This window comes from Ranitomeya variabilis, chromosome 4, assembly GCF_051348905.1.
Source record: "Ranitomeya variabilis isolate aRanVar5 chromosome 4, aRanVar5.hap1, whole genome shotgun sequence".
In the NCBI taxonomy this organism is placed as follows: domain Eukaryota; kingdom Metazoa; phylum Chordata; class Amphibia; order Anura; family Dendrobatidae; genus Ranitomeya; species Ranitomeya variabilis.
In genome coordinates this window covers 37,755,314-37,769,039 of record NC_135235.1, presented here as the reverse complement: position 1 = coordinate 37,769,039, position 13,726 = coordinate 37,755,314, and the positions used below count along the sequence as shown (strand labels likewise).

Below are 13,726 nucleotides of genomic sequence, written 5' to 3'. Positions count from 1 at the left end.
GATAGACAGGAACCCTGCATTTACCATACATTTGTCTTCTCTTTGCTCCGCTGGGCTACGACAAAATGGCGCCGAATCCTTTGACACATTAGTAAAATCAGTTATTCTTTTGAAACCGGAAGTAGAGTGTAGGAGCATGGTTGCTATGGTAACATATAAACTTTAAGTGCTGAAGAGTGCAGTGTGATCAGTACAGGGGACAATGCCTAAAGGACGGCTGTGCAATCCTTCCAATAATAAGGAGGGAATCTGGGTGAGACATTCCGACTACTGCTGTTGTTATCCCTTTCATGTAACCTTTTACCTACCTGCAAGTTTTTTGTCCTTTTTTTTTGCTTTGATTTTTTTTTTTGCTTAGCTGCACAAGGACTTACTTTATTTTTCTTTTGCAGGAAAGCATTTTTCTTATCTTTCTTTATTTCTTCATATTTTTGCATTTTTTTTTCCTTCCCTTTAAGATTTTTTTATTAATTATTATTATTATCACACGATGAATTATTTTCTTCTTTTGCCGAAGTTTTTTTTTAACTTCTTTTTGCACTTTTGTTTCTTAGGGTATGTTTCCATGTTCAGGAAACGCTGCGTTTTTGACACTGCATAGAGCCGCAGCGTCCAGATGTTACAGCATAGTGGAGGGGATTTCATGAAATCCCGTCTCCACTATGCAGTAAAAGACGCATGCGGCACACCCGAGAAAACGGACATGTGGCGCGTCTTTTAAGAACGCAGCATGTCCTTACATTGCAGAAAAAACTCAAGGACAACGCAGGTGACCTGACAGTGACCTCAGGTGCAGATTTGGTCAGGATTTTACCTGCATAAAATCCTGACCAAATTCTGAAGCAACCCTGAACGTGGACACACACCCTAAGGCTAAGTTCACACGTTGCAGAATTTCCGCGGCAATTCTGCGCCTCCTGCCGCGGGTATATCGCATGCAGAATTAGCATGCATATACCCGCAGAAAACTAGCGTTTTGCAAGCATAATTAGCTTGCAGAATGCTAGAGTTTTCCAAGAGATCTGTAGCATCGCTTGGAAAACTGACTGACAGGTTGGTCACACTTGTCAAACATAGTGTTTGACAAGTGTGACCATCTTTTTACTATAGATGCTGCCTGTAGAGCATCTATAGTAAAAGATAGAATGTTTAAAAATAATAAAAAAAATAAAAAACACGGTTATACTCACCTGCATACCTCAGCGGCGTCCGTTCCTATAGATGGTGTGCGGTGAAGGACCTGCGATGACGTCGCGGCTTGTGATTGGTCACGTGACCGGTCACATGCGGTCTCGCGACCAATCACAAGACACTGACGTCATCGCAGGCCCTTCACCGCCCAGCAGCTATAGGAACTGAAGCAGCAGCGTGCAGCGGAGAGGCCGGAAGACTGCGGGGGACATCGAAGGTGAGTATATCACTATTTTTTATTTTAATTCTTTTATTTTTTACCACTTATATGGTGCCCAGTCCGTGGAGGAGAGTCTCCTCTCTTCCACCCTGGGTACCAACCGCACATGATCTGCTTGCTTCCCGCATGGTGTGCACAGCCCTGTGCAGGAAGTAAGCAAATCAATGCACTCCTATGGGTGCAGAATCGCCGCGATTCCGCAATTTTTATGAACATGCTGCGTTTTTTTCTGGAATGCGATTCCGCTCAGGAAAAAAATGCAGCATGTGCACAAAAAATGCGGAATGCATTCTATTACATAGGATGCTTAATGTTAGTGTTTTTTTCGCGGTTTTATAGCGTTTTTATAGCGAAAAACCGCGAAAAATATGCTACGTGTGCACACAGCCTAAGGGCTGTCCCACACGTCCAGATAATTCCGGTACCGGAATAAATCGGTACCGGAGTTATCCGTGTCCGTGTGCCTGGGAACTCACGGAGGCCATACGTGCGGCACACGTGTGCCGCCCGTATGGCGAGTGGGTACCACACGGAGCGTGTGGTACCCACTCTGCATGGTGCTGAAGCTGCGATTCATATCTTCCCTGCAGCAGCGTTTGCTGCAGAGAAAATATGAAGAATAGTGTTAAAAATAAAGATCTATGTGTCCGCCGCCCCCCCACCCCCTGTGCGCCCCCCCGCTGGTCAGAAAATACTTACCCGCTCCCTCGCTCCTTCCTGGTCTGGCCGCGGCTTCTCCTGCATGCAGTCACGTGGGGCCGATCATTTACAGTCATGAATATGTGGCTCCACCTTCCCATAGGGGCGGAGCCGACTATTCATGATTGTAAATGATCGGCCCCACGTGACCGCATACAGTAGGAGGCGCAGCCAGACCAGGAAGGAGCGAGGGACCCGGGTAAGTATTTTCTGACCAGCGGGGGGGGCGCACAGGGGGTGGGGGGGCGGCGGACACATGGATCTTTATTTTTAACACTATTCTTCATATTTTCTCTATAGCAAACGCTGCTACAGGGAAGATATGAATACCGGCTTCAGCACCATGTGGGGGGGGACAGCGCTTACTGTAGCGCTGTCTCCTGCACGCACACGGACCCCAGACGGAGAATGTCCGTGTGAGGTCCGTGTTTTACGCGGACCCATTGACTCTATTGGGTCCGTGTAAAACGTGCGCTCCCACGACCACTGACATGTCTCCGTGTTTGGCACACGGAGACACGGTCCGCAAAAAATCAATGACATCTGAACAGATGCATTGATTTTTATGGGTCTACGTGTGTCAGTGTCTCCGGTACGTGAGGAAACTGTCACCTCACGTACCGGAGCCACTGACGTGTGAAACCGGCCTAAGGGTATGGGTATGTGTCCACGTTCAGGATTGCATCAGGATTTGGTCAGGATTTTTCATCAGTATTTGTAAGCCAAAACCAGGAGTGGAACAATTAGGCTGGGGTCACACTTGGCGTAAGACAATACGCCACGTATTATACGTCCGTACTACGGCCGTAATACAGAGAAATGTTCCCAAAATATTGATCCGTAGTCAGGGTGTGTCAGCGTATTTTGCGCATGGCATCCTCCGTATGTAATCCGTATGGCATCCGTACTGCGAGATTTTCGCGCAGGCTTGCAAAACCGACATCTAATGAATTTATGTGCTCAAATGTTCGGGAAAACATATATACAGTATATATATATATATATATGTCATTGAGACACATATATATATATATTCTGTATTTAGATTTCATTCAGCGCGATTTCTGTGAAAAGCCGGTAATTCAATTGCCGGCTTTTCATTTCTCCTTCACAAACCCGACAGGATATGAGACATGGTTTACATACAGTAAACCATCTCATATCCCCTTTTTTTTTGCATATTCCACACTACTAATGTTAGTAGTGTGTATGTGCAAAATTTCAGCGCTGTAGCTGCTAAAATAAAGGGTTAAATGGCGGAAAAAATTGGCGTGGGCTCCCGCGCAATTTTCTCCGCCAGAATGGTAAAGCCAGTGACTGAGGGCAGATATTAATAGCCAGGAGAGGGTCCATGGTTATTGGCCCCCCCCCCCGTGGCTACAAACATCTGCCCCCAGCCACCCCAGAAAAGGCACATCTGGAAGATGCGCCTATTCTGGCACTTGGCCACTCTCTTCCCACTCCCTGTAGCGGTGGGATATGGGGTAATGAAGGGTTAATGCCACCTTGCTATTGTAAGGTGACATTAAGCCAGATTAATAATGGAGAGGCGTCAATTATGACACCTATCCATTATTAATCCAATAGTACGAAAGGGTTAAAAAACACACACACACATGATTTAAAAGTATTTTAATGAAATAAACACAGCGGTTGTTGTAATAATTTATTCTCTCAGTCCATCAGGAACACCCTCGCTTGGAAAAATAATAAACGCACAAGATACATACCTTCTGGTGAACCGTCTCGTCCCACGAAGTAATCCATCTGAAGGGGTTAACTAATATTACAAGCAGGAGCCCTGCTATAATGCAGCTGTGCTCCTGCTTGTAATTCCCCGGCGAATGAATGAAATGTAGGTCATTGACCTACATTTCCTTCAGTCGCGGTGATGCGCCCCCTGGTGGATGTCCTCATATGACCTGGAGCGTGGGAAAAAGTTCCCAGGCTGCAGTTCATGAGAACATCCACCAGAGGGCGCATCACCGCGACTGAAGGAAATGTAGGTCAATGACCTACATTTCATTCATTCGCCGGGGAATTACAAGCAGGAGCACAGCTGCATTATAGCAGGGCTCCTGCTTGTAATATTAGTTAACCCCTTCAGATGGATTACTTCGTGGGACGAGACGGTTCACCAGAAGGTATGTATCTTGTGCGTTTATTATTTTTCCAAGCGAGGGTGTTCCTGATGGACTGAGAGAACAATAAATTATTACAACAACCGCTGTGTTTATTTCATTAAAATACTTTTAAATCATGTGTGTGTGTGTTTTTTAACCCTTTCGTACTATTGGATTAATAATGGATAGGTGTCATAATTGACGCCTCTCCATTATTAATCTGGCTTAATGTCACCTTACAATAGCAAGGTGGCATTAACCCTTCATTACCCTATATCCCACCGCTACAGGGAGTGGGATGAGAGTGGCCAAGTGCCAGAATAGGCGCATCTTCCAGATGTGCCTCTTCTGGGGTGGCTGGGGGCAGATGTTTGTAGCCACGGGGGGGGGGCCAATAACCATGGACCCTCTCCTGGCTATTAATATCTGCCCTCAGTCACTGGCTTTACCATTCTGGCGGAGAAAATTGCGCGGGAGCCCACGCCAATTTTTTCCGCCATTTAACCCTTTATTTTAGCAGCTACAGCGCTGAAATTTTGCACATACACACTACTAACATTAGTAGTGTGGAATATGCAAAAAAAGGGGATATGAGATGGTTTACTGTATGTAAATTATTTCTCATATCCTGTCGGGTTTGTGAAGGAGAAATGAAAAGCCGGCAATTGAATTACCGACTTTTCACTAACACCGCTGCGTATTTCTCGCAAGTCACACTGCTGGTCCGTGTGGAATCCGTATTTTTCTCGCCCCCATAGACTTTCATTGGCGATTTTTTTGCGCAGTACGCTGACAAACGCAGCATGCTGCGATTTTGTACGGCCGTAGAAAGCCGTATAATACTGAACTGTAATATACGGCTAATAGGAGCAGCCCCATTGAGAATAATTGTGCCGTATGTTATGCGAGTTTTACGGACGTAGTTTCTGCGCTCTTACGTCCGTAAAACTCGCATGTGTGACCCCGGCCTTAGAGGAAAAGTATAATAGAGACATATGCTCCACTTCTGCATTTAGCACCCACTCCTGGTTTTGGCTTACAAATACTGATGAAAAATCCTGACCAAATCCTGATGCAATCCTGAACGTGGACACATAACCTAATTCTTCCTCTTCCAAGTGCTCTAAGTTTTTCTTTTTTTTTACATAGTCATATACAGGGGGGGTTCCTTTTTCTTTCTTTTTTTTTGTGCAGGATTTTTTCTTTTCGCACTTTTGTTTTTTACTGCCCCTCTTCCAAGAACCATAACTTTTTTTTTATTTTTCACATCCATACCCTTATGAGGATTTTTTTTTTTCTTTATGGAATGACTTGCAGCTTTGACTGACACCATAAGGCCGGTTTCACACGTCAGTGGCTCCGGTACGTGAGGTGACAGTTTCCTCACGTACCGGAGACACTGACACACGTAGACCCATTAGAATCAATGCATCTGTTCAGATGTCATTGATTTTTTGCGGACCGTGTCTCCGTGTGCCAATCACGGAGACATGTCAGTGTTCGTGGGAGCGCACGTATTACACGGACCCATTAAAGTCAATGGGTCCGTGTAAAACACGCACCTCACACGGACGTTCTCCGTGTGGGGTGCAGGAGACAGCGCTACAGTAAGCGCTGTGCCCCCCACATGGTGCTGAAGCCGCGATTCATATCTTCTGTGCAGCAGCGTTTGCTGCATAGAAGATATGAATAATAGTGTTTAAATGAAAGATCTATGTGTCCGCCGACCCCCCCCGCTGTTCAGAAAATACTCACCCGCTCCCACGTTGGCTGTCGCTGCTTCCTCTCTGCCCCGCGCCTTCTACTGTATGCGGTCACGTGGGGCCGCTCATTTACAATCATGAATAGTCGGCTCCGCCCCTATGGGAGGTGGAGCCGCCTATTCATGACGGTAATCGGCGGCCCCACGTGACCGCATACAGTAGAAGGCGCGGCCAGGACAGGAAGCAGCGACAGCCAACGAGGGAAGCGGGTGAGTATTTTCTGAACAGCGGGGGGGCGCACAGGGGGTGGGGGGGCGGCGGACATATAGATCTTTCATTTAAACGCTATTATTCATATCTTCTATGCAGCAAACGCTGCTGCAGAGAAGATATGAATCGCGGCTTCAGCACGATGCAGGGGACAGCGCTAAACTTTAGCGCTGTCTCCTGCACGCTCCGTGTGGTACCCACTCGCCACACGGGCGGCACACGTGTGCCGCACGTATGGCCTACGTGAGCTCACGGGCACACGGACACGGATAACTCCGGTACCGATTTTTTCCGGTACCGGAATTATCTGGACGTGTAGGACAGCCCTAAGATGTACTGAGAATCCGGGAAAGAAAACTATTTCCACCAAAGAATATTTTTTACACTTTTCTTTAAATATTTCCATTGTTGCAGTGTTTTTTTTTTCCTGTTCAGCGATGTCCTATTAAACCCTCACGTGTGACATTCACCCTAGATCGAGGATGGACATTGGGAAGGGTCTAAAACACGTAACTAAGACCTCATTCACACGCCAGTATTTTTTGCATCAGTATTTTTTGCATCAGTATTTCATCAGTGTGAATGAGGCCTAGAACGTTATTTTTTTTCCTGCCGTTTTTCTAATTTTATCTGTTCCTGGAAAAGGTGAGTGACAACTAATTAGGCGATCGTTCCAGCGTCAACACAAGTTGTCACCCAGCACTTCAGACATTTTGTGGCTGGATATGTGACAACCTCCTGTGAGAGATGGAGACTGGGAACACTGGTTGTCCCCCGGATTTCCCTGAATCAGATATGGCTGCAGTGAATTTTCAGACCGTGTTCACACTTATCACATTTGCTGCATCTTTCTGCTGCTTTATTTTTTCCTGAAGGCATCCGTACCATGATATGAAATAATCTTCTCTGATTATTGTGTTTTCGCTGTACTTCCACCTTTATTTAATACAGATTTGAAGCAATATTTTTAAAGGCATTTTTTTAAAACAGAAAAACTTTGATTCTGCCCTTAAAAAAATTACGTTTTTTTTTTTTTCCAGAAGCCTACAGAGCAGAAAATGCACAAATAACCCTCACAGTGGAACAGCGTCTTTAGACCTACAATGTGCGGGAGTTTTCATGAAATCACTTCCTCTTTGGAGGGTGGAGAAAAAAAAGATGTAGTATTTATTCTATGTCTGAACGTGGCCTTAGGACATGATCAGTATTTGGTCAGTATTTGTAAGCCAAAACCAGGAGTGGGTGATAAATACAGAAGTGGTGCATATGTTTCTATTATACTTTTCCTCTAATTGTTCCACTCCTGGTTTTGGCTTACAAATACTGATGTAAAATACTGACCAAATACTGATCGTGTGAACGTGGCCTTGGACGATGTCTCCTTTCGTAAATACCAGTCACTGGTTGTTATAAACCAACTGTTTTTTTTACTCCCCCTCCCCAGGTCCAGCAGTCTGCACCGCTGCCCCCAGTATCTGTTATTGTCTGCAGCACTGAGAAGACAGAACAGCTACTAAACTCACTGATTGGCTGCAGCGCTGACAAAGTGACGTCAGCAGCACTGCAGTAAATATAGACACCAGCAGCAGCGGTGGAGATTCAGCGTAGTTTAAGTACAGAATAATTTAGGGGTCATCAATATTTTATTTTTTAAGGGGGACAACCCCTTTAACAAGGCAGCAGAGGACGATTGGTTCAGCTTCTGCATGATTGTATTTTTGCAGTTCCCCCACATTGATGTCAATAATAAGATACCGCTGACCAGCACCCAGGAAATGTTCTACCGAACAAGAACAGCGTCATGGAGAGAGGGCCGCCTGCCGCATCTGTGTACCACCTGTAACCAGGTGAGAGCTCCAGCGTATGTCAGTCATGTCTCCTCCCCCATGTCAGTACACAAACGGGGAGAGACCTGTCAATCAAACAGATGTGGGCGGGGAGAAGCCGGCAGGCATTGTCTGGTGACTTGTCTTCCAGGTCCCGACTCTTGTTTTATGTATAGTATTATTGCATTTGTGCCTTTTTTTTTGTCCAGTTTATGGTATTTTATTTTGCACCTTATTTTAATTTATTTGAATTCATTCTTTTCTAATTCATTTACACCATTTTTTTTTTTTTAAGTTTATTTTATATGTGTTCACCTGTTTTTGTTTTTTTTTACTGTTTGCCATTGTAGTTGTAGTTTGGAGTTTCATCAATTGTGACTTTTTAAGAAATTGCCCCTTGTTGCAAACATACGCCAGTCCTCCCCTGGAGTGACTTTATGTACGCAGGAAATCTTTTTTTTTTTGTTCAGTACAAAATTCCCGGACTGCATGTGTCTTTTTGAAGAATTTTGTGCAAAAAAAATTACAAATCATCGTTACTTTAAAAAAAAAATAAAACAAAACAAATGAAATAGTGAATCAGGCCCTATGAGTTTTTTGTTTTTAACTATACTTACTGTATATAGAGGTGTTATTAGTAGTGATGAGCGAGTGTACTTGTTGCTTGGGTGACCGAGTATTTGTTAGGGTTCGGAGATTAAGTTTTCATCACCTCAGCTGAATGATTTGCAGCTACTGGCCAGGCTGAGTACATGTGGGGGTTGCCTAGTTACTAGGGAATCCCCACATGTAATCAAGCTGGCTAGTAGCTGTAAATCATTCAGCTGCGGCGATGAAAACTAAATCTCCGAGCACTAAAAAATACTCGGAGGTCACCTGAGCAACGAGTATATTAGCTCATCACTAGTTATTAGTCATTGTACAGGAAGGGGAAAGGTGAGCTGTATCATCACCTATTGTGAATGGTGGACCCCAAGTTATCTACTGAATACTGTTATCAGCTGTATATAGTTCTAAGAAGAAAGGCGTGCACTATGGAGATATGGGGCTGGTGCAGGCTGAACCCGGAAGGAATCCAGATAACTCAAAATTGAAGAAAACAACCGCACTCAGGATATGAATTTGCGTCATAAACATGAAATTTTTAATAGGGAACACCACAGTGATTTCGTCAAGTGTTGAGGTAACGTTTCGACCCCTTGTTGGGCCTTTATCAAACCTCACTTTTAGGTAGAGGGCATTGGGAGAAGAGGAGAATAATGTCCAAGGCGGACACAGCGGCTCCACTGGAGTAAAGAGGGAAGCATGAGGATCCGGAATGGCACGGACGGGGAATACGATCCCTACAAGCACTGTTTGTCCAGAGGCACACTACCGCCAATCCTCCTGCCTCTGGACCCACAGTTAGGGCGCAGTCAGAAGGACGTATTACTTCCGTGAGGATCGCATCACAATCCTCAGACTGGTCATCTGCTCTCCTCACCTGAGTGTTGTAGCATGTATTTCCTTGCAGCTGTCACATTCAGGTCAGAAGAGCCGCCGGCCAGTCCAAGAATTGCGATGAGATCCTCTCGTGAGTAATACGGCCTTAGGCCGGGGTCACACTTGCGATTGCAATACGAATCTCTCGCATCAATACCCGGCATAGAAATACATGCAGCCTCACCCTCCGGTCCCGAGTGCCGGGTATTGATGCGAGAGACTCGCATTGCACTCGCAAGTGTGACCCCGGCCTTAGACTGACATACGACTCTCCATAGCCTCGCTCTTTTATATACGAAGCGGTCATGCAATCTTCTTCATGTATCCTGATGCCTAATAACAAGTCTGTGCAGTATGAAGTGGAAGTTTCTTGTATAGACTGATCTTCCTGTGATCACTTCAGTATCTGTTTAGTGACCCACCACCAGAAGAAAAGTGTAATCAAGTGAAGAAGGCTACAAGTATGCTTTATAGTACTGAGCTCCAATATAACCTACAATAAATATGTTGATTTTACTTATAGTGTAACCATATTTTTCATTCTTAATTAATAAATCAATTGTACCCCTGAAAATAAACTTTTGTAATAACTCTTATCAGGGGAAATCTGCTTCTATAACCTCCAGGAGTGATCAATCATTGTAAATTCACAGGTAAAATCTGTGTTCAGAAAAGACAAATTTTACATTTACTAAAGATAAATGACCTTTGGTGCTTTTAAAGTTCTATGGCGGAGAGGGAGGCAGACATAGACATTCTGCTGCAATTTCTCCATAGAATTGTATGAGCTCCAAATGTCATCTATCTAAATAATGGGTAAGTCTGCATTCAACGAAGACACATTTAGCCCCTGAATTGAGAATTTTCACAGTGGTCGGATGACACGGCCACATCACTATAAATAAAACATCGCTAGGGTCCGATGCATACTGTCGAAGGACACATTATATATATATATATTATATATATATATATTTTATTTAAAACATTTTTTTAATAGAAAAATGGTAGGGCCTCCATGTGCCGATATACCAGGCATAACAACACTTAGTCGTGTGCCCTGAAGGCTTCTGCTCTGCAGCTTGCGGATTTCAGCTCTGCATTATGAACGCAGCTCTGGAATATCACACAGCTCAGGAACAGCGCGTTATAAGAACTATAACGTATTAGCAAAAATTACTCAACTTTATTTTTATATTATGATCTTGAAACAACGAATTGGCTTTTTTTTTAACCAAATACGGAGGACACGTTCCAACAAAGAAAATATTTTTAAAATCAGGAGTTCTTTATCATCGTCTGTGAAGGGAAGGAGCACGGTCTTCACCAAATTATTTCATTACAGAATGACCTGCAATATGGCTTCCCCTTCTCTGCACATGACAACAGAAACCTCACGCAGGGCGCAGGAGAATACCTGGATTCTGTAAGTACCGGATATTTAAAGGGATTTTCTACTACTGATCCAATTTCTTTTTTCTCTTTTAAATAGCACACTCACCTTACCAGACCCCGTCACTCCTTCTATTAACGCTTCATGTGCATACATTTACTATATAGGAGCAAATAAACCTCACTATACAGTTATCAGTAGCAAACCTGCTGCATACATTAGTCGCACACTTTCACGAATACTGTAGGTACACGTCCCCTTAATTCTCATGCACTCAATGTATTAATGCATTAAAAATAAGCTGTATGCCCCACTGCTATTCTGCTCCTCGTGCCTTATAAAGGTCTCACACGGAAGTGCCCTGGTGATGGTGTTCTCATATGGGTAAGGCTACTTTCACACTAGCGTCGGACGACGCACGACGAATTGCGTCGTTGTGACACACCGACGCTAGCAGTGAATGCGCCGCACAATGGGGGCAGCGGATGCTGTTTTTCAACGCATCCGCTGCCCCATTGTGAGGTGCGGGGAGGCGGGGGCGGAGTTCCGGCCGCGCATGCGCAGTCGGAAAAGACAGGAGCGACGCACCTAAAAAAAACGTTACAAGAAACGTTTTTTGGTGGCGACGGTCCGACGCAACACGACGTGTGGCAATGCGTCGCACTGCGTCGCTAATGCAAGTCAATGCAGAAAAAACGCATCCTGCAAGCACTTTTGCAGGATGCGTTTTTTCGACAAAACGACGCATAGCGACGTGCAGTGCACGACGCTAGTGTGAAAGTAGCCTAAGCTAGTGATGTCCTAAAAGTGTCTCGGCTACATATGTTCCCTTTGTGATCACAACTGTGTTTCTGTAAGGTGAGCATCTGTGACATCACAAGGGAATTTCTGGGAGGGGTCTTGATATGGTGCCAAAAGTTTGATTTAGTCAAATACAGTGTTATGACATCGTAAGTGAGCATTGGTCAGTTCGCCTGCTGTGACATCACAAGTGGGCATTGGTCAGTTTGGCTGCCGTGACATTACAAGTGACCATCGGTCAGTTTGGCTGCTGTGACATCACAAGTGGCCATCGGTCAGTTCGCCTGCTGTGACATCACAAGTGGGCATAGGTCAGTTTGGCTGCTGTCACATCACAAGTGGGCATCAGTCAGTTTGGCTGCTGTGACATCACAAGTGGCCATCGGTCAGTTTGGCTGCTGTGACATCACAAGTGGCCATCGGTCAGTTCGCCTGCTGTGAAATCACCGATGGGTTATAGTCAGGTCAAAACAGGAACTTCTCAGTGTTCATATGTCTCCGTAATCGCATCTTATGTTGTTGTGTCTGCAGAGAAACCTTGCTGTTATGAAGTCTTGTGATCACAGCAGCCTCAGCACTAATTTAGTCTCCATTGTATAAAGGGGAGAGTACAGAAATGAACCACACAGAGAGACTGTTCATCTTCATCTCTTTCTTCAATTTTTAGGGTCTTGGACGAAAGAAAACTCCAATGGAGCGCAGACAGCACAGCTCTCGAAATTTTAACCTTTCATGCCACGAGCAACCACCCCGAGCCACAAGGCAGTGTGACGGTTTTACCATTTACCAAACAACCTATAGAGGAAGACAAGAGACGGAGCAGCCGATCTGCAGAAGATACCCCAAACACCACAATGAGAGGTCCGCCTACATAAAGGACCTGCCCGAGAACCATTTTATGTGGTTTGCCGATTACCGCAAGGTTTAGTGGTGGTGCTACTTCAGTAATGTGATATCCTGCTGTACAACTAGTAGATAAAAATATTGGAAAATGATCAAATGTATTATAAACTATATCCAACCTATTGGTGATGCTAACCTGTGGGACTCTGCTCTAGGTGCTAGACATAGGGCCGGCAGAAAAGTTTTGTACACTTGGCATAGACTATACAGCCCTCACCTATTCCTTAGCTTTTAATTTGGAGCATATATAGAAATACCCACCCGTAGGCACATGCGCCGTTTGCCATTGCGGCTATTCAAACCATTGCAGGATGACCCTTTAAATCTTATTCTCAAGTTGACATCTTTCTCAAATTCCCATGAGAAACTTTCACAAACTTCATTAAAAAGAGTTTTACAAGACCTGAATTTGGATGGAGCTATCAGATTAGCAAAGATCAGACTCCAGTACATGCGCCAATCAGATGATTAAGGGTGTAAAGAAGTGGTAAAACTTTTTTGTAACTATCATGGTCCTGCAAGGTCTGTCCCATGTAACTGAATAGGAGAGAGCTTGCAGTGCCATGTACAACCAGTGCGGCTGTGATCACTGGTGTGTGATGGAGGAGACTGGGTTTGGTGAATGCCAGGAGAACGTTACCTGCCTGACTGCATTGTGCCCGCTGTACAGCTTGGTTCAGGAGGGATAAAGCTATGGGCTCGTTTTTCTTTCAATTATTATTTGAGGGATTTTCATCCATTCTAACTTGAAGAATTCTTCCAGTTCTGTGAGATTCCTGGGGCATCTTGCATCCTCTGCTATTTTGAGGTCTGACCACAGATTTTCCATGATGTTCAGATCAGGGGACTATGAGGGCCGTTGTAAAACCTTCAGCTTGCACCTTTTCAGGTCGTCTATTGTGGATTTTGACATGTGTTTAGGATCATTATCCATTTATCCATCTTTCAGCTTCAGCTTTTTTTACAGGTGGTGTTATTTTGCATCAAGAATTTGTTGAGATTTCATTAAATCCATTCTTCCCTCTACCCATAAAATGTTGCCCGTGCCCCATTGGCTGCAAAACAACTCCAAAGCACGATAGATGTACCCCCATACTTAATGGTTGGCGAGATGT

The 13,726-nt window shown here is 44.6% G+C and overlaps 1 protein-coding gene across 1 annotated transcript; it reads left to right on the top strand.

Moving 5' to 3' along the window:
- Positions 1–61: 61 nt before the first annotated feature.
- Positions 62–12,680, top strand: TEX36 (testis expressed 36). Its single transcript, XM_077258364.1, has 4 exons — positions 62–253; positions 7,931–8,053; positions 10,860–10,940; positions 12,376–12,680. The coding sequence occupies exons 1-4, from the start codon at positions 203–205 to the stop codon at positions 12,634–12,636; spliced, it is 516 nt and encodes a 171-aa protein (XP_077114479.1). The 5' UTR covers positions 62–202; the 3' UTR covers positions 12,637–12,680.
- The last annotated feature ends 1,046 nt before the right edge of the window (positions 12,681–13,726 follow it).

Excerpts from the sequence above, each read along its gene's own strand:
- TEX36 (XM_077258364.1), top strand. The coding sequence starts at position 203 with ATGCCTAAAGGACGGCTGTGCAATCCTTCCAATAATAAGGAGGGAATC. Across the intron at positions 8,054-10,859 it reads TGTGTACCACCTGTAACCAG|AATGACCTGCAATATGGCTT; the intron begins GTGAGAGCTCCA and ends ATTTCATTACAG. Across the intron at positions 10,941-12,375 it reads CAGGAGAATACCTGGATTCT|GGTCTTGGACGAAAGAAAAC; the intron begins GTAAGTACCGGA and ends TTCAATTTTTAG.